Source organism: Elephas maximus, chromosome 5 (genome assembly GCF_024166365.1).
Source record: "Elephas maximus indicus isolate mEleMax1 chromosome 5, mEleMax1 primary haplotype, whole genome shotgun sequence".
NCBI lineage: Eukaryota > Metazoa > Chordata > Mammalia > Proboscidea > Elephantidae > Elephas > Elephas maximus.
Window position 1 is genome coordinate 165,025,105 of NC_064823.1, and position 21,959 is coordinate 165,047,063.

At 50.5% G+C, this 21,959-nt stretch overlaps 1 protein-coding gene across 1 annotated transcript in view; it reads right to left on the reverse strand.

The window, feature by feature from the left end:
- The window catches only part of TBC1D14 (TBC1 domain family member 14), a 78,342-nt gene extending 60,662 nt beyond the window's left edge, over positions 1–17,680 (reverse strand). Inside the window, exon 1 of the mRNA XM_049886777.1 lies at positions 16,962–17,680. Coding sequence (XP_049742734.1) covers positions 16,962–17,671 — 710 coding nt within the window. The 5' untranslated portion in view covers positions 17,672–17,680. The remainder of the gene's footprint in view (positions 1–16,961) is intronic.
- Between the last annotated feature and the right edge of the window lie 4,279 nt (positions 17,681–21,959).

Sequence of the window (21,959 nt, forward strand, 5' to 3'; positions counted from 1 at the left end):
CTGCCACCAACGACTGCCATGACAGAGAACACAACAGAGTCCCGGCTGCCACCAACGACTGCCCCGACGGAGAACACAGCAGAGTCCCGGCTGCCACCAACGACTGCCATGACGGAGAACACAGCAGACTCCCGGCTGCCACCAACGACTGCCCCGACGGAGAACACAGCAGACTCCCGGCTGCCACCAACGACTGCCCCGAAGGAGAACACAGCAGAGCCCGGCTGCCACCAACGACTGCCCCGACGGAGAACACAGCAGAGCCCGGCTGCCACCAACGACTGCCCCGACGGAGAACACAGCAGAGCCCGGCTGCCACCAACGACTGCCCCGACGGAGAACACAGCAGAGTCCCGGCTGCCACCAACGACTGCCCCGACGGAGAACACAGCAGACTCCCGGCTGCCACCAACGACTGCCCCGACGGAGAACACAGCAGAGCCCGGCTGCCACCAACGACTGCCCAGACGGAGAACACAGCAGACTCCCGGCTGCCACCAACGACTGCCCCGACGGAGAACACAGCAGAGCCCGGCTGCCACCAACGACTGCCCCGACGGAGAACACAGCAGACTCCCGGCTGCCACCAACGACTGCCCCGACGGAGAACACAGCAGACTCCCGGCTGCCACCAACGACTGCCCCGACGGAGAACACAGCAGAGCCCGGCTGCCACCAACGACTGCCCCGACGGAGAACACAGCAGAGTCCCGGCTGCCACCAACGACTGCCCCAACGGAGAACACAGCAGAGCCCGGCTGCCACCAACGACTGCCCTGACAGAGAACACAGCTGAGTCCCGGAGAGCGCAGGAGAAAAGTGTGTTGCAGAACCAAATTCACGTAGAAAAACCAGACTTCACGGTCTGACTGAGACTAGAGGAACCCCAGAAGCCATGGCCCCGGATGCTCTGTTAACCCAGAACTAAAACCATTCACGAATCCCCCTTTTCAGATAAAGATTAGACTGGACTATAAAACATAAAATAATACTCATGAACGATGTACTTCTTAGTTCAAGAAGATACATGAGACCAAATGGGCAGCTCCTGTCCAGAGGCAGGATGAGAAGGCAGGAAGGGACAGGAACTAGGTGGATGGACACAGGAAACCCAGGACGGAAAGGGGGAGCATGCTGTCATATTATAGGGATTGCATCTACTGTCACATAACAATATGTGTACAAATTTTTATACGAGAAATTAACTTGAGCTGTAAACTTTTACCTAAGGCACATACACACAATGAATTGATAACCAAAAAAAAAGACAAGGCCATCCGACAAGCTGGAGCTTAACCGCATGATCTAAACCCCAGAAAGGCCCTGCAGTGCCCCATTATAGCAACACTGGCAGCAATGAGAAGACAGCCACCCCACGGAATCCTGCCAGGACCTCTCCTCTAGCACTCCACTCCATGACCCCTTCAAAAAGAGAAAAGAAACCAGCGGCCTGGGTGTTCCTTTGCAACCACACCACCGTCTGATGGCAGGCACACTCAGTGGGCCCGCTGGGGAGGGGTGCTGATGAAGAAAGAGGGGCGTTTTGCTTTCACTTTTTGTGTTAAGAAAAAATCCCACAACCATGTAGATAAAGAAGACAGTCCAATATGAAAGACAGCAGGCACGGGAGCGGTGCAGAGCGCTGATCTGTGCCATGCCCTGAGGACCTGTGAAGGGAATTGGAAAAAAACCCACCCGGCAGAGCCAATATTCATGCATGTGTGCGTGCAGGTTTGCGTGCGCATGTGTGGGAGTATGTGTGCACATGGTGTGTGTGTGTGTTTGGTATCCATGTACATGTGCGCATGTGTAGGTGTGTGTGCACATGGTGTGTGTGTATGTTTGGTATTTGTGTACGTGTCCACATGCGTGGGAGTGTGTATGCACATGGTGTGTGTGCGTCTGTCTGACATCCGTGTGCATGTGTGTGTGGTGGGGAGGGAGCAGACCAATCACGACACTTGGGTTCTCCCAGAGGCCCTGGGCCAGCAGCAGCATCCCCTGGGAACTGGGTGGAAGTACCAACTCCAGCACCCCACCCGGACCTACTGGACCAGAAACTCCGGGTGGGCCTGCAACCTGGGCTCTACTCTGCCCTCCCAGAGCCTCGGTGCTGGCTCAGGTTTGAGAACCAGCGTGCTGTTCATACACTTTAGATACTTACCTCTGCTGCCAGAGTGAAGCTTCTCAGCAACTCCTCTGCCCAAGGAGTTAAGGCTGCATTTCTCGGTCTGGCACACAAGCAGCTTGAGGGGTGGCCCAGAGTAACATACACAATGGCATCAACAACCACAAAGATGATGACAATGACAACACCAATGAAAACAACTACAATGGCAATGATAAAAACGACAATGACGAAAACAACCACGATGGCAAAGGTGACAACAATGATGACAACAATGGGAACGATGAAAAGAATCACAATGGCAATGATGACAACGATGATGAGATGACAACAGAGAAAGCAACCATGATGCCAACGACAATGACAACAGTGACGATGACAATGGTGATGACAACGATGACAAGAAGGACAGATGATGACAACAAAGACAAAGACGACAAGGCAACACCGACACTGGTGACATGCTACCAGAAGCGCTCCCTGCCCCTGCTCCAGCCCTGTCTTCAGTCTCTCTCAGGACGCCTGCACTCTCCACCCCACAGAACCTACAGCTTCGTGTTCCCACGGCTCCCCAGATTTACCCTCAGCCTTCCATACTCCTCTTACATATAATACTGCAACCAAATAAAAAAAGTTTCAAAACAATCCACGACTAAAAACCTACAAAGAAAACCTGAGGCCTAGGCAGCCACATCCGTGAACCTTGCAAATGTTTAAGAAGAAAAGCGTGAACTCTTTGAGAGAACAAACCTTCCTTCCCCCAAGGAGAACATTTACCAGGTCACTCTCAACAAGCACATTCATGGACTTCAGTCTCCAAAAAGAAACTTACTCAGCCAGGGCTGTCTGGTGCCCCTCCCAGGATCACCAGACATGGAGTCTCTGTGTGCACGCATGTGTGTGCGTGCGTGTGTGTATACAGTCTTAAAATTTTTCCCCCGTGAAGGCATTATTATTGTTACTATTTTTAAAGTCACATACAATAAAGGAGCCCTGGTGGCACAGTGGTTAAGCATTCGGCTAACCAAAAGGTCGGCAGTTTGAGTCCACCAGCTGCTCCTTGGAAACCCTATGGGGCAGGTCTACTCTGCCCTATAGGGTCACTATGAGTCGGAATCGACTCGATGGCGATGGGTTTGGCTTTTTTGGTTTTATACAACAAAACTGACTTTTTGGTGTCCAGTTGGATGGGCTGTAACACACCCATGGCTCGTTTAACCACCAGAGAACAATCTTACAGAAACTCTGAGAGGCAGAAAGAGGTCGTTCCCAGTCATATTATAAGGTGATCTTGATATCGAACCTGGCAAGAATGTCATAAGAAAGGAAAATTGCAGGCCATTTCGTTATGAATATAGACAGAAGAATCAAAAAAAATGCATCACCAACCCAACGATACACGTAGAAGACAGTACGCGTGTCGGACTAGAACTGTGCTCTGTAAGGTTCTCAACTGTGGGACTTTTGGAAGTAGGTCAACAGGCCTTTCTTCTGAGGTGCCCCTGGCTGAACTCAAATCCCAAACTTCCAACCTTTCGATTAGCAGGCATTTGCACCACTCAGGGACTCCAGAAAACTGTTCAGCAATACCTAAGTGTGGACTCAGAGTCCCTGCGTGGTGCAAACGGCAAACGCGCTCAGCCGCTAAATGAAAGGTTGGAGGTTTACGTCTACCCAGAGGCACCTCAGAAGAAAGGTCTGGTGATCTACGTCCAAGAAATCAGCCTTTGAAAGCCTACGGAGCACGGTTCTACGCTGACACACGTGGGGTCACCAGGAGTGACAGCTGGCTCAACAGCACCTGGTTTTTGTTTTTTAAATGCAGAGTCAGCAAGTCCACCCCCTAGTGTATGTGCACTAAACACACTAACTGTCAAAGACTGAACAACCCTAACGCTCACGCCAGGACTGCAACACAGAGGTGGTTCCATACAACTGAAACCCCCCCACTCCGAATGGAAGAAACCCAACACCACTGCTCCACCCACAACCTGGGCCAGCTCCAGGATGCACAGCCTCGCTTATTCAAGCTCCAGGCAGGACAAAGCTGACCAACGGCGACGCGACGGAAGTGCTGGCAGGGAGGCCACGCCAAGGGGCCTTGGGTGCCGCGTGGCCTCTGCACTGGTCTGGCAGCCGACACGCTGTGCTTTGCCATGCTTCACATTACGCTTCAAAAAGGGTTAAAGTCCGCAGCCCCTCCAGGCTGCCAGCCCTCCCAAGGCCCCTCCAGTCTGCACCCCAAACCCACCGCACTTTACACGTTCCTCGCCCAGAGCACTAGAGGGCTGGGTTTTCGTTCCCTATGCATCACCTTCCACGACACTGCCCTGAATGTTCTGCAAGGATGGAGGATGCTGTCCTCTTGGTCTTTGTATCTGCAAGGCCTTGCATACCCTGCCGGATGGTACTGAGTTAACAGGTAACTCATTAACTAACCCAGAAACACTGTCATGTATCCCTACTGCTGATAAGCTGTGAGTCAGGGCGCTGGCAACCCCCTTAAAACCACCTCCACACACTAGCCAGCATCTAAAACCAGGGAGGAAAAACCCAGTGGGGTCTAGTCCACTCTATCTAATTGGTTTAAGTCTTATGAGGAAAGAGAAGAGGCAGGGTAAAGTGCCTATGTAATTTAGGGTAGAGCGCTATTTTACTAGGAAAAATGCTCATTTATTCTTAATCTTCAACTGATAATAAGGAAAAAGGGGGCAGGAGGAGTTGCAAGTTTACACACAAAGAGCTGCTAGTTAGCACGCGCCTGTATACATGAGAGCTGCTAGTTAGCACCCGCCTGTATACATGAGAGCTGCTAGTTAGCACGCGCCTGTATACATGAGAGCTGCTAGTTAGCACGCGCCTGTATACATGAGAGCTGCTAGTTAGCACACGCCTGTATACATGAGAGCTGCTAGTTAGCAAGCACCTACCTGTACACACAGGAGGAGCTGCTAGCTAACAATCACCAGGCCAGAAAAAAAAAACAAACTCACTGCCATGGAGTCAATTCCGACTCATAGCAACCCTATAGGACAGAGTAGAACTGCCCAATAGTTTCCAAGGAGCGCCTGGCGGATTTGAACTGCCGACCTCTTGGTTAGCAGCCATAGCACTTAACCACTACGCCACCAGGGTTTCCAACAATCACCAGTACACACCACAAACCACGACTGGTCTGGCGATCACGATGACACGTCAGAGGAGGAATGAAACGGCTGTGCCCACATGAGAACTTTAAAGAATGAGACGTGACCTGCGGTGGAAGAGCACACACAGGACTCTGAACCCGGCTTCAGAACAAGCTTCTGACTTTGGGCGAGATATGCGTCTCTCTAGGCCTCAGTTTCCCCATGTGTTGACTGGGGTCCCACCATTCAGTCACCGAGGTGTGTGACAGCTAAATGTGCCTGTTGATGACACTAACCAGCCAGCCGCCGCGGAGTCGGTTCCGACTCCTGGTGACTCCGCGGGTGCCGGAGCAGAACTGTGCTCCCCAGGGTTTTCCAAAGCTCATTCTTCAGAAGTAGATTGCCAGGCCTTTCTCCTGAGGCACCTCTGGGTGGACCCAAACTTCCAATCTTCCGGTTAGCAGCCAAGTGCTTAACTGGTTGCCACACCCAGGGATTCCATCAGCGACACTTCAAGCAGTTTATCCGTTGTATTAGGGCCGGGCATCTGACCTCACCTAACCCTGACCCTGTTCCTGCAAGTTACCTCTTCAACAGGACAACATCCATGAGCACTGCCAATGTCCCACGCACTGTCAGGTATGGGGACACATGTTGCTGACAAGTTACAAGTCCCCGCCTCAAGGGGACTATGTATGACTTTCCTGGCCTCAAAGATGAGGCATCAGGGGCATGACCTTGCTGAGGCCACACCGCAAACTAAGGGGCCTGGATCTGAACTCAGGGCCAACCCTAAGTCCACACTCCCCTCTCTGGTGGATCTGTGCCCAGGTTACACTAGGGGTTGCTTAGAAAACGCTGATGCCCAGGTCTCACCCCAAACCTACTGAAGCAATCTGGGGTGGGCAGGACACCACTCTTTCTTCACTTTCCAGCCAGCTTCTGGTATAGCCGAGCTGAGAACTTTGCTCCTTGCCAAATAAACGTCTCTCCCACCCACCAGCTCCTTCTTTCATCGCTGCTTTAATCTCTGTGGATTTAAGATGAATGCCTGTCCACTGTTTCCACAAAGACTGAGTCATTTTCTTTTACGTGTTGCTTTAAGCTGCTTGGACAACTCTCCTCACTAACCAAACCACACCTTCCCAGTTGCTGTTGTGAGTTGTTGAGTCGACCCCGACTCATGGCAACCCCGCTTGTGCAGAGTAGAACTCTCCACAGGATGTTCAAGGCTGTGGGCTCTCAGAAGCAGCTATCCAGGCCTGTCTTCCGAGAAGCCTCTGGGTGGGATCAAACCACCAACCTTTTGGCTAGTAGTCAAGTATTTACCCACTTGTACCACCAGTGACTTCAAGTAAGAGCCCTCCAATCTCTGCTTTCACTCATCCAGGCTGTAGGCTCCCTCCCAGCTCAAACCCAAACCAAACCCAGTGCCGCTGAGTCGATTCCGACTCATAGCGACCCTATAGGACACAGCAGAACTGCCCCATAGAGTTTCTAAGAAGTGCCTGGGGGATTTGAACTGCCAACCCTTTGGTTAGCAGCTATAGCACTTAACCACTACGCCACCAGGGTTTCCCCTCCCAGCTCAGAGGGCTCTTAAAGCTCGGCTGAGTGCCTCCCAGCAAATCTAGGCTACCGTTAGGGATGGAATTGTGTCCCCCAAAACTGTGTATCAACTTGGTTAGGCCATGATTCCCACTATTGTGTGACCATCCACCATTTTGTCATCTGATGGGATTTTTCTATGTGTTGTAAATCCTACCTCTATGAAGTTAATGAGGAGGGATTAGCACAGTTATGCTAATGAGGCAGAACTCAATCTACAAGATTAGGTTGTGTCCTGAATCAGTTCCTTTTGAGATATAAAAGAGAAGTGAGTGGAGAGACACGGGGACCTCAAACCACCAAGAAAGTAGTGCCAGGAGCAGAGTGCGTCCTTTGGACCCAGGGTCTCCATGCTGAGAAGCTCCCAGGTCCAGGGAAGACTGATGACAAGGACCTTTCCCCAGAGCTGACAGAGAGAGAAAGCCCTCCCATGGAGATGGCACCCTGAATTTAGACTTTTAGCCTACTAAAGTGTGAGAGGATAAGTCTCTCTTTGTTAAAGCCATCCACTTGTGGTATTTCTGATACAGCAGAACTAGATGACTAGGACAGCCACCTTCCCCACAGAAGCCCATGGGCCTTCTCTCAGAGGGAAAGTGCCATTCTGGGAGTGTGACCATACCCTGGTCTATGAGGACCTCTGTTCGGGCAGGAGGATGACGCTGGCATTCAGTGAGCTACTAGAGACCCTTGCCCTCACAGGAGAGAGGAGGGAGCCAATGTCCCGGGTACCCAACCAGACTGCTTCCCCATGAGCCTGTGCATACAGGGTGTGTATGCTGGTGGGCCTGGCGCCAAACACGGTCACGCCCAGCCCCCCTGCTCCACCCCGTCCACCCTCTGTGCAGAGAGGCCACAGGACAGAAGGAATTCGGGAGAGATCCCCAATTAACTGCATACATGAGCTGGAAACACAAGATGGACGGATGGACGGATGGATGGACGGACGGATGGACAGAAGAACGGATGGAAGGACGGACAGACGGCTGAGTGGATGAATGGGTGGATGGGTAGATGGGTGGGTGGATGGATGCCATCAAGTCGACTTCAACTCATGGCAACCTTGGGGACAACAGAGCTAAACAATGACTGGTCCTCTGTCACCCTCACAGTCGCCAGCATGTTACAGTCCACTGCTTCAGCTATGTGCCCATCCCTCTCACTGAGGGCCTCCCTCAGACACGACATCCTCCCCTAGCACTTGATCCCTCCTGATCATGCGGCCAAAGCAAGCAAGTGGGACAGTGTTCTGTTGTGATCTGTAAGGTTTTTATTGGCTGATTCTTGGAAGCAGGTTGCCAGGCGTTTCTTCCTACTCTCTTAGTCTGGAAGCCCCACTACCACCTGTCCCACATGGGTGACCCTGCTGGTATTTGAAATACCGGTGGCATATCTTCTAGCAACACACAAACCACCACAGTAGGACAGACTGACAGGCAGGTGTTGGAAACACAACAGAAGAGTGTGTGTGTGGATTTATATCTCAGGTTTGTTCAGCAGCCAGTGCTCACCTAACTCAATACATATTCATGATGTTTTCCCCACACATTCTGACCTCCACTCAGCTTCTTCTGCTTTAAAAATCACACTGCCCTCAAAGGACTGTCTACAGGAAGTGAAACCTGTCCTTTCTAGGGTAAAGGCTTAAATAGCCAGAGGCCAGGGCAAGGGTGGGTCTGGGAAACAGCTCTGTGCCAGGCCTTTTCCTCAGTAGATCGCTGTCTCTTTCTTCCTCCTCATGCCTGGCTCCTTCTACCTGAAGAGGTGGACTGCACAGAGCCACGCCTCTCCACTCCCTCCCTGGGCCTCCCGTCCTGGAAGGGAGTGTGCTTTATACCAAATCTGAAGGCTGAAAGGAAATCAGGACTTAAATCCACACCCTAATTTTCAAACCCCAGCCTCCATATACAGACTCCTTGAGTGGCACAAACGGGTAAGTGCTTGACTACTAGCTGAAAGGTTGGTGGTTTGACCCCACCCAGAGGCCTCTCGGAAGACAAGCCTGGAGATCTGCTTCTGAAAAGTCACGGCCCTGAAAACCCCATGGAGCAGTTCTACTCTGTACACATGGGGTCACTCTGAGTCGACTAGCAACAACCAGCCTCCAGGTACACAGAGCCTGTGTTAACAAGCAGACAGCTGGGAGCCCAACATGGCTACTGAGCATACCCGATGACTCCACCTTCTACCAGACAGAGAACTTACAGGAATCCCACGATAAACCACAATTCGTAACAAAGAATCAGCAAAACGGGAATTGAAACAATTCAAACCCAGCTCACTCAGCATAAACAGGAACCATCTGATTTGATGTGGCAATCCATACCCTGAACATGCACGTGCAAAATTGAGGCAGAGAAGAATTTAACGTTAGAGATACCGAACAGTGTTTCAGAAACAAAAGCGCAAACATATTTAAATAGTCACCCCCCAAGGTAGAAAACAGGTAAGATCGTTTCAATGGCTAGTCCACTAACATTTTCTAAATAGAACAGATTCTACGCTCTACCTAGGCAAAGGGAAGTTAATTTATGAGCGGAAACAGCGGGTAGCTGAGGAACAGGCTTGGCTGTGGATTTCTCAAACCCCATACACTCCTCTGGTCCTACAGAGCTTCCTACGTTTCATACTTACCATTTGCACTGGACTATAAACCAAATGGGTGGCAGTTTAAGTCTACCCAGTGCCACCATGGAAGAAAGGCCTGGCAATCTACTTCCGTAAGGTTACAGCCACTGAAAACCCTGTGGAGCGCAGTTCTACTCTGAAACACATGAGGTCGCCATGAGTCAGAGTTGACTCAACAGCAACGGGCTTGGGTTTTGGTTTCCCAAGTGGACCACAACCTCAGCAAGGGCAGGGCAAAGGCTAGCTGGCCAGGGACCTACACAAAACTCGAAGTTTCTATAAAAACATGTGTACGATCTGACGAGAAGGTGGCACATGGCATATGTCCCACACATAGGGCCTAACGAATGCCACACAGAACAAACGCACAACAACAGCAACAAAAAGGAGCAGCTGCCGAGGCTGCTGAAGCACAACCGAACACCTCGTGGGATCTGTTTTCCTGGTTTGGAGACTTAGGGGCATGGTTTCATGGGCTGTCCCAGTCAACAGGCCTAATGTTGTTCTCAGTGCTTCTGTTCTACGTCCTAGTTGCATACTGCCTGGTGTCTTCAAAGCTTGCAGGCAGCCGTCCACAGTACAATTGGTCTCTATTATCCTGGAGCAACAGAGGAAGAGTCAGGAAACCAAGGAGGAACTGGAATGTGTGTCCACTTGTCTCATGAACATCTACCTTCTTTGCCATGAGACCAGAACTGACTGCTGCCCAGCCACCACTAGAGTCTATAGAAGAATCTTGATTAAAAAGGGGAATACGTAGAACAGAATTTCAAATTCTCATGGAATTCAGACTTTCAAGAGCCAGAGGCTGGATGATCCCCCAAAATTATTGCCCTGAGATAATCTTTAAAGCTTAAACCAAAACTATCCCCTGAAGTGATCTTTAAACCAAACAGTAGTTTAGCTTTGTTAATAACCAACGTCTGCCCTGAGCACCATGCTGTTCTAAAGAATTATCTACATGGGATCAAACTGGCAACAGTAACCTGAGAGGTCAGATGAGAAGCTCAGGGGGCAGTGAGTTTACGTTAACTGTGGTGGAATAACTTGGAAAAGGATAGCGAGAATGGTGGCACAACTTGAAAAACTTGGTCAATGTCACTCAACTGTAAAGAGAGAAACTCTGAAATCAGTGTATGTTTTGCTGTGAATACACTCAACAAAAAAATATAAAATAAACAATTAATGACAGCAGATTAGGACCTACTGAATAAAAACTCATGAGTCCATGTTGATAGAAATAAACAAATGTATAAAGAAGAAGAAGCTGTTGTTCACAAAAGAACGCCAAAAGGTAAACGCAGGAGGAAGACAGGCTTGGAGAATGATCAGCAGATACCAAAACTGGTGGGTCAACATTTGATGAGGAATGGGATGTTTACATATAATTTCAAAGAATCTTTCTAAATATTACTTTTAACTAAAAAAAAAAAAAGCAACGTTGCCATTGAGTTGATTCTGACTCCCGGTGACCCCATGTGATACAGCTGAACTGGTCCACAGGGTATTCCTGGCCGTAATCTTAATGGAGCCCTGGTGGCGCAGTGGTTAAAAGCTCAGCTGTTAACCAAAAGGTCGGCAGTTCAAATCCACCAGCCACTCCTTGGAAACCCTACGGGGGAGCTCTACTCTGTCCTATAGGGTCACTATGAGTCAGAACCAACCTGACAGCACCTAACAACAGCAACAATCTTAATGGAAGCAGATTGCCAGTCCTTTTTCCCATGGCACTGCTGGCTCGGCGTGAACTGCCAACCTTTAGGTTAGTAGTCAAGTGAACTATTTCTGCTATGCAACGACTTGACTTTTCCATTACCAGGGCAAACAGTCACATTACGGAGGAGGGAATTAGCAAACTTTAGGCAAGTGATGACAGATCACCAATACTGGGATAAACCAGGGCCGTGGGCCCCTGCCCTGAGGCTCTTAGAAGGGCACAGCAACCCCCCAGCAGTGTCCCTGCCAAAAGCACACCCCTGTCCTCTTCGCCAGGGAACACGGAAGGTGCCAATGGAGGCGCCGTCTACAGAGCACCTGGCCTGGACTCCGGGGTGACGCAGAGCCCAGCAGACAAATGGTGCCAGTTGTGAGGTGACTATGGAGATGGGACGACCTGGTGTAACCAGATGATCCTGATGGAATTTATCCAGGAAAGTAAAATACCAACGCAGGGCCTTGGGGCCATCTACGAAGTGTGAGCACGGCTTGTGGGGTAGATAACAGTATCATATCAACATCACAAATCTTCATTTTGATAAACTCACCATAATCAGGCGAGAGAATGTCCCTGTCCTGAGGACATGCACACTGAAGTAGATGGGGTCAAGGGACACAGTATCTCCAATATACACTCAATAAGTGATGAAAAAATTGTATGTAAATATATACGTGTGGAGGGAGAGAGACAGACCAAGGGACCAAGGGAGTGAGAGAGAGAGATGGAGAAAGGAAGAAAGAAGGGGAGAAGAAGAGAAAAGGAAAGGTGGGGGGGAGAGAGAGGAGAGACAGGGAAGGAGAACCATAAAGCAATGGGCCAACGCATCTGGGTAAAGGGTAATGGAAGTTCTGGGTACTGATTTTGCAACTGCTAAGTTTGAAATTATAACAAAATTAAATAGAACTCCCCCAAAATGAGATGGATGAGGAGCGGGCAGAGCGCTCAAACACTGCTGGGCAGAGTGAGAACTTCTACTGCTACCTTGGAAGACCGTCTGGTGGTGTCTACTCAAGGCACATGGTCCCCCAGCATCCTTCTCCTTGGTATAAGCCCAACAGAGACAGGCAGGAGGTGCACCCCAACTTCACAGGGATCTCTGATCTGCAGCACCCCTGGTGGCCCTGAACGCCCATCAAGGCCCGCTTGGGTGGGTTGTGGTGCTTCACCCAGTGAAGTCCACCTGATGGAGAACTCCCTCACCCAGTGGAACGAGAAAAGTTTCCACAGCTCCTCAGAGCAGCACGGATGGGTTCATAAATCAACGTGGAGTCAGAGCAGCTGGACACAGACTAGGCACGAGCCTCTGCCGTCAGGAGTCAGAGACGAGGGGTGCGGGGGGCTTCTGGGAATTGTTAATGCCCTGTTCTGTGTCTAAGTGCTGGCTTAGTTCAAGGACCTTCTCGGAGCTGAACACCATGACCTATGACTTTTGTCTATGTATGAAATAAATCAATAATACATTAGAGACCGACACTGCTGGTCAAATGGTTAAGATGGCACAGCTGCTATGGAAAAGAGTTTGGAGGTTCCTCAAAAAGTTGCACATAGAGTTATCATTGTAGTTGTTGTTAGGTGCCCTTGAGTAGGTTCCGACTCATAGTGGCCCCATGTATGAGAGAAAAAAACGCTGCCCACTCCTGCATCACCCTTACAATCACTGCTGTGGCTGGGCCTATTGCTGCCGCTACTGTGTCGACCTATCTTATCAAGGGTCTTCCTCTTTTTCGCTGACCCTCTACTTTACCACTGATTGACAGAATGGCTGCAACAATGAGCTCAAGCAAAACAATGATTGTAAGGATGGTGCAGGACTGGAGAGTGTTTCATTCTGTTGTGCATGGGGTCGCTATGAGTCAGAACCGACTCGACAGCACCTAACAACAACAACTACTTTACCAAGCATGATGTCCTTCTCCAGGCATCAGTTCTCACCATCTCGCTTCTAAGGAGCACTCTGGCTGTACTTCCAAGACAGATTTGTTCATTCTTCTGGCAGTCCACGGTATAATCAATATTCTTCGCCAACACCATAATTCAAAGGGATCAGCTCTTTTTCGGTCTTCCTTATTCAATGGCCAGTGTTCACATGCATGTGTTGTTGTTGCTGTTAGGTGCCTTTGAGTCAGTTCTAACTCACAGCGACCCTGTGTACAACAGAATGAAACACTGTCTCATCCTGCGCCATCCTCACAGTCGTTGTTATGCTTAAGTTCATTGTTGCAACCACTGTGTCAACCCATTTCATTGACGGTCTTCCTCTTTTTGGCTGACCCTCTACTTTACCAAGCATGATGTCCTTCTCCAGGGATTGATCCCTCCCGCTAGCATGTTCAGAATATGTGAGACGAAGTCTCACCATCCTTGCTTCTGAGGAGCATTTAGGTTGTACTTCTTCCAAGACAGATTTCTTCATTCTTTTGGCAGTCTGTGGTATATTCAATATTTTACTCCAACACAATTCAAAGGTCAATTCTTCTTCGGTCCGCCTCTTGGCAGCAGGGCACCATCTAGTTCTTCTGGTCATAGGGGTAGAGGAGGCCATGTATGATTCACGGAGACAATCCTGTAGTCGGGTTCCTTCTCTGATTCTTCGGTTTCCTTCTTTCTCTTTTACTCCAAACAAATAGAGACCAATAGTTGCATCTTAGATGGCTGCTTGTAAGCTTTTGAGACCCCAGACACTGCTCACCAAAGTAGGATGTGGAACATGAACTTTGTGAACTATGTTATGCCAATTGACTGAATTGTCCCACGAGACCATGACTCTAAATCTTCAAACCAAGAAAACGAATCCCATGAGGTGATCTGTTGTATATAAGAAATGTCATTATTTATAATCTATTCGTTTTATTACATATATACACATACACGTTAGCTATTGTTGTTACAAAAATACATAACACAGCATTTACTAATACATCATTTTTCTTGTGTCCAACTTCATCAACTTGCAGGCATCAACTAGTCAAGCTGTGTATACTTCACCCACGTTAGGTGCCACCTTTCCCATCACCACCAATAAAAGTGACTATCACCTAGAGAAGATTCACCATCCCCCTCAACCACCAGTGAACACTGGTTTCTACACGTATTACCTATTCTTGTCATTTCACGAAAGTGAGATCATACAACTTTGTCCTTTTGTGATTGACTTATTTCGTTCAGCCTAATGTCCTGCAGGTTCATCCTTGCTGCAAGATGAGTCAAGGACTCATCTTCCTCTGTGGCTGTGTAGTACTCCGTCCTATGTATCTACCACATTTTGCTTATCCATTCGTCCACTGATGGGCACTGAGGTTGTTTCCATCTTTTTGCTACTGTGTATAGTGCTATAACGAACACAGCGCGTATCTCTGTTGGTGTCTCTTCTATTAGATCCCCAGGGTATAGACCTAGGAGTGGAATTGTGGGGTAATAAGAGAGTTCTGTTTTTAATTTTTTGAGGACTCCTCACACTGTCTTCCACAACGGTTTCACCATTTTACATCTCCACCAGCAGCGGATAAGGGTTCTACATCTGCTGGAACATTTGTTGTTTTCCAGGTTGTTTTTTTTTTTTTTTAATCAGTGCCATTTTAGCAGGGGTGAAGTGGTATCTCCTTGCAGTTCTGATCTGCATCTCTCTAATGGCTGACAATAGAGACCATCTTTTCATGTGTTGTTGGCTGCTTGAACGTCCTCTTTGGTGAAGTGTCTGCTCATGTCCTTAGCCTAGTTTTTGACTGGGTCATTCCTCTGCCTGATCTTAAGTCAAGAAGGCCAACAAAGACTTCCTCAGTCCACAGCCCTCTGAGGATGTGCTCTGTGCCAGCCCAGGCTGTGTTACTAGCCATTCCCTGGAACTCAATTTGTTGTTGTTATTACTTGCCATCAAGTCAATTCCAGCTTACAGTGACCCCATGCACACTGGAACAAAACGCTGCTGAGTCCTGTGCCATCCCCATGGCTGCTTACGGATCAGATCGTTGTGATCTACAGGGTTTTAGTTGGCTGATTTTTGGAAGTAGATTGCCAGGTCTTTCTCCCTAGTCTGTCTTAGTCCAGACGCTCCACTGAAACCCATCCAGCATCACAGCAACACACAGGCCTCCACAGAGAGACAGGTGGTGGCTCAGCATGAGGTGCCTTGGCCAGGAATCAAACCTGGGTCTCCCTCCCACACAGAAGGCAAGGATTCCACCACTGAACCACTACCGTCCTCACCTGTAAAATGTTTACATTTCTGGAACAGAATCCTCTTCCCCTCAAAGGAAATCCAGACTAAAACTAGACTAATCAAGACTAAAACTTAAAGAACACTTTAAGACTCTAGGAGACCCGGCCCATTTCCTCAGTCATTTTGCTGATTTGTTCCTAACATTCCACCGACTTCCCCAAGGAGCTTGACAGCCGCTCTTAAAAGCAATGGCAGAGCCATCGAAACAAGGGTACACAGGCAGCACCAGGGAGTAAAGCAGAGGGGATACACCTGTTTTCAGTAGCACAGAGCTGAGGAAGATTTTCAAGAAGCAAAGGGAAGAGGCTCTGACAGACTGCTGGAGGTCCTGTGAAACAACGCGGCAGACTGGCCAGGCACCACCGAGACCGGCACAACAGGCTTACCGTGCACCTGGGTCCCCATGCCACTATTCAACACAGGCTTTATTATCCGCAGGTTACAGAGAGGGCAACAGAGGAGGGACAGCGAAGGTGGACCGTCCATCACAGCAGGACAGGCACATACCAGTGCTGTTCTGGAGGCAGGCGGCATTGAGAGAGGAGGAGCGGCCTGCCCAAGGCCACACAGCTAGGAAGCCTGCAAGGCCTACTCCATCCTGGAGCCAAGCTCGCCCCTCTACGCTGCTCTAACACCTCCACTCTGAGCAATGTTCCCACATTTGCCAAGAACCCAGTGTTCTGAAAAGCTGCCTCCCAGGCCCCCCAAGATTCTGGCTCTGTAGTTCTGGGCTGGATTCTACAGCCCGCATTTAACAAGTCCAAGGTGCATCCTGACAGGCAGAGCTGCAAGCCCTGGGCTGAGAAGGGGACCTGTCAGCAGCACAGATCTGAGCAGTGCCCGCTTAGGGCCATGGTCCTGGCAGGGACTGTGACAAAGGTGCCTCCCCAAGCTCCTGGGCTCCTCCCCTGAGGCCACTGCCAAGTACCAAGCTCTGAGAATGGGCCCCGCCCCCACAACCATACCCTGCCACGGGGCACTTCACTCAAGACCAAGATTACCCACATTCAGGGCGAGACACCGAGCAGGTCAGTGGTCAGTGACTCGTCAGCAGCCCACTACTATCCCCAATCACTGACGCCAGCCAGCAATTCACACTTTCTCAAAGGGATGCCCAGTGCTGCCAAGCATCCAGCAGGGGCCTCACTGGGCACAAGTGGCAGGTAGGTAGCCAGGGTCCCTCACAAATGCACTGCCACCACCCAGCCGGGACCAGCACCCATGAGGAGCAGCTCTGGGCAGGTCGCCGGTCTAAGAGACAGGAAAATCACCAACAGTCTAGTCCTACATGCAACACCGCAGGGTTCTGGGCCCTTGAAACTGTCCCAAGACTCAACTATCTATACAACACAGAACCTGGCTAGTAAGGGCCCTTGAAGGAGTGAACAGCAGCTTCACACGAGTAGACAGAGCCTGGTTAGCGAGGCACAAAAAAAGAGGACACACCCTGGACAACAGAGGCTTCCCTAGAAGGGCAGTATACCTGGCCTGGCTTCTTGCAACCCCTGGCTCCTCCAGGCAGACAAAGGGCATTACCTGGCCAAGAAGTGGCTAAGTGGTCCCAGAAGTCCTGACTTGATGCCTTCCTCAGGTTCCTCCACCTTGTCCCGCTGGGCAGGGCCACCAGCCTCCTTGGTGGAGACCAGGGTGACATCAGTGAATGGCAGGTCATCGTCATTCTCCAGGGCCACAATGGCGCTGGAGCTGCTGGTGACAAGGTCCAGGAGGTCCTCATTGCTGATGGACAGCGTGGCAGAGAGCTCCGTGCCGAGGCTGGACACGCTGCAGATGGAGGCGGCGTCACTACGGCTCAGGGCCCTGGCGGTGGGGCTGCAGAGCCTCACCGCATCATAGCCAGTCCTGGGGAACGTGGAGGACTTACGTACACCCTGCTCCCGTTCAGCACTGGCGGGGGCTGGTAGCGCGCAGGACGGCAGTGGGCAGGCACTCTGGGAAGCCCGCTCAGGGATAGCCTCTGGCTCGGATGGCTTTCTCCTTGTGTGGGCCACACTGCAGGGCACAGGCTCCGGGTTACCGATCTCGAGGGTCGGGATGCCTGAGTCCACCGACTCCAGGCTGCACCGATCTTCTGGGGTGCCAAGTGGCAGCTTGGGCCCATGCTCAGGCAGAGAGAGAGACCTGGGGGCCTTGAGGTTCAAGCTCTGAAGGTGGCTTCCTGGCCGACTGTCCCAAACACCCATCAAGGCTATGCCATTGGTAGAGGTGGAAAGGTTTCCATCAGTCATCTTGGTTCAAGGAGAAACTACCAAAACACCAACAAAGAAATGAAGTCAGTACACTTGAAACCCAAGACACTGCTCCACTAACGTGTGCACACTGGGACCCCATTAATGGAGGATGTGATAGATAATTTCATGTGTCAACTTGGCGAGGCTACAACTCCCAGCGGTTTGGCCAAACACTAGTCTAGGTGCTGTTCCATGACATAATGTAATGATGTAAAAGCCTTCCATAATGTAATGTAATGTAAGGTAATGTAACATAACGTAGTGACATTCCATAGTACACTCTAATGTAATGTAATCAATCAGTTCACAGGAGAGTTTCCTTAGGGCGTGTTCTGCCTTCAGGCTATGAAGATATTTCGGCAAAACTCTCTCTTCACTCTTACGGTCACCTGACCTATGGATCTCAGGACCTACCAGCCCCCCACAATCCTGTGAGCCTGCAGGAGTCTCTAGCCTGTCACCTGACCTATAGATTAAGAGCTTGTCAGCCCCCAAAATTGCATGACCTAACCCCTTGAAGTAAATATCTTTATATAAATATATCTCACTGGTTCTGTTTCTCTAAAGAACTGTATGATAGAGGAATCCTTGAGAAAAGTCCTACATATTCAATTTTTGGTTCAGGACCAGTAGTTAGTTTTAGCATATACCATCAAAACATAAAATAAGCAGAAGGCAACGAACAAAAGGCGCGTCTAAAGTGAAAGTCATCACCCCACCAGTCTCACTTCTGGTGCTCAGAGGTGTGTACATACACACAACACACATCACCACACACCACCATACACCACCACACACGGCCACACACCATCATATACCACCATACACCACACACACACCACCATACACCACCACATACCACCATATACCACACACCACCACACACACACCACCATACACCACACACCACTACATATGCACATGAGGGCAGAGAGAGACTTTTCTTAATGATAAACAGGACGCCTCTGTCAAAAGTACGTGAATCATCACGCGTGCAGTAGTCAAGGCTCTACTTGTTCTGACAACATAAAACTCAAGACGTCATCATCAAGACAGAAGCAACACCAACACGTGACACGGGCCATGTGCAGTGAGACCCCCACCACACCCTGCTGGCTGAGCCCCTCACAGATGCTCAGTCTGGTACACCCAGCCCTGGGGTGGGTACATGGTCCCCTTTACCACAGAAAAAACTGAGGGTCTGTGGGGTTATGCTGCTGCTTAGCAGCTGAGCTAGAGTCTGGGGACACAAAGTGGGCCACACCTAGTTTAAACAACTAGTTTAAAACCACTTAATGTTGGGAATCCTTGGTAGTGGAAACAGTTAATGCACTTGGCTGCTAACTAAAAAGTTGGAGGTTCAAGTTCACCCACAGGTGCCTTGGAAGAAAAGCTTGGCACTCTACTTCCAAAAAATCCGCCTCTGAAAACCCTGTGGAGCACAGTTTTGCTTTGACGCATGTGGCGTCACCATGAGTTGGAGTCGACAGTACCTGGTGGTGGAGTTTAGGGTTAGAGTCAGGTGGCTGGATCAGGGAAGACAACCAACAAGGTAAGAAACAAAGACCAGGACCTACAGAAGAGTGGAGAGTCAAAGTGACACACACACACCACATGCTACACACACATCACCACACACCACACACACACATCATACACTCACACAACATACCACAAACACACTACATACCATACATACCACACCACACCACACATCACACACACACCACCATACACCACACACATCACACAACACTCACATACCACACACACTACACAAAAACCACACACACCACGCACACACGCCATATACCACACTCATACACACCACGCACACACCCATACATACACACACACCAGGCACCACGTCTACGGTCTGGTGGTACACTGGGGTGTGGGGAGGAAGGGAGCACGAGCCGGGTGCTGAGCTCTCAGCACAGGGAGAACCCTACGCAGGATGTAAACTTTTATTCTCATTTAAGGCACCAGAGCTGACCTGTGGTGGTGGCCCTGAAATCCGATACCCAGAGAAGAACAAAATAAAGGACAGGACTTTGGACTCTGGTCCTAACCCGCTCCACCACACTGCCCTGGGAGAACTGTTCAGGGGCCAGGGCTGCAGGGAGCTAGCTGGCTGGGCCTTCCCAGAGGCGCTCTATCTGCCCCGCCAGCCTGCCTGAAGGGTGGCCGTGACCGCGACAGCCACTCCTGGTGGTGCTGTTTCAGCTCTGGCCCCAGCTCCCCTCAGGAAGCCTGGCCTGCCCTCCTGTCAACACAGCGAAAGCCGAGGCATGGAAAGCAGATAAGGGGGAGTATCTCTCCATCCCAGATACTGCAGAGCCAGCCAGCCCAGGCGGCACTGGGCAAAAATAGACATTTGACGGGTGAATCCAAATACCGCATTCAGAAACAGACTCGACGACCTGTAAAAACCCAAGCCAGGGAGGAAGGAAGGACCATTTACTCACGGAATTGTGCTAACCGGTGACGAATTTTTCTTAGAAGTTAGAACCACGCTGTACTACACCAAAACAAAAACACAGGCAAGATGAAAGACAACACCATATAAAATAAAGCGTTTCTCCAACCCACAGACAAAGCTTCAGTTCACCCTTCTTGCCTCTGGCCATCGCACCTGGCAATCACGTTTTACAGGTCTACGGTTCACCCTGCCCGACTTCCTAGCTGAAGCCTCCACCCCACGTCCCCCAGTCCCGAGCCCCTCGAGCAAAGCCACGGAGGACGTGTCTCTGCACAACCCCCCCCCAAAGGTACCTGCATCATAAAGTTCTGTATACTTCTCTAATTAAAAGGCAAATACAGCAGGAAACATGTTTAGCACATGATTAACAGCTAATCTCTGACAACGTAAGAGATGATTCGAATTATCAAAACACCATGAACATTCCCACAGATCAAAGGCCATGAACACAGGAGGTAAGAAACCTGAGCAAACAGAGCACAGGGCCCCCTGACAGCTGAGGTTCTGGCTCTGCAGGCACCAGCTGGGGTGAGGGGCTCAACCTTGTGAGCCTTGACGTCCCTCCTCCCATCAGCGAAATGGGCACAACCACACAACTCCCAGGGTAAATGAAAGAAGGAGGTACCCGGCAAATCCAGCATCCAACAACAGTCGGTGCCCAATAAACGTGAATGTTCCTTTCCTTTCTAGCCACATGCAGAGGGTTGGTGAGGGGGACCCTCGGTAAGATGGATCGGCACGACAGCCTCAACAATGGCCTCAAACGTGCCAGCCATCGTGAGGATGGTGCAATACCAACCAACATTTCGTTCTGTTATACATGAGGTTGCCATGAGTCACAGCTGACTTGATGGCAGCTATCTATCTACCTGACTGTCTATCTACCTATCTACCTTATAGCCACACAAATCACTGAAGTGCCTTGAAAACTAATTTTGACTTACACGAGAGATCTGGGCCTCGTGCACGAAAAACCCTGACATCAGAGTGACAGGAACCTAGGAAGCCGGGGCTGGGCAAACGAAGGCTTCGCGAATGTCAGTAGAATTGCAAACCCTGTAAGTGTATCAACGGCATCCGTTCACAGCGACCCGAGGGCCACCCTCCCAGTGCTGGGACCCACCCTCACCCACACCTCCAGCTGGGAGGACACCCCTCTCTGCAGCTGAGCACTAGGACCGCTCCACCTCGGCTAAGCACCAGGATGGAACGATGGCCCTGGCGGTGGGATCTCTCTCCTCTCCTGCATCTTCCCGTTGCTGTGGCCACCACAGAGTGACCAAGGCTGAGTCCTGTACTGGCGCCACGCATAGGCTCAGCTTCAGGAACAAGGTGTCAGCCTTTGGGAAAAAAATCGAAAAGGCAAAAGGTACTTCCACTTCCAGTATGCTCTAAAACTGAGCTCTGTGGGTCCTCGAACCACCCAGGCAGCACCAAGACCGCCTGCTCTCCAACAGCGCTGCGTGCCTCAGACAGCTGCAGTGTGGACAGAGGACCCCTAGGCCTCTCTGCAGCTGGCCTCTCCAAGGAGAACACACGCAGAGGCCTCAGCTGCACTCGGGCCCAGTGCTGCCCCCTCCCCAGCCTCCTGTGTCCTCTTCTTTCCAATACCTGGCTCCCTGCACCCAGCACGGCTTTTTGTGAACGAGCAGGCCTGGCCATCGGAGCCCCTGGGGGCCCTGTGGTGAGTGGCACAAGGAGACACTCAATCAGATCTTCCCAGACAGGCTCACCCACAGCAAAGCTTCCTCTGAGAAGTCCCCCACCCCAGGGAGCCATCAGTCTTCCTTACTCCTGGCTCCT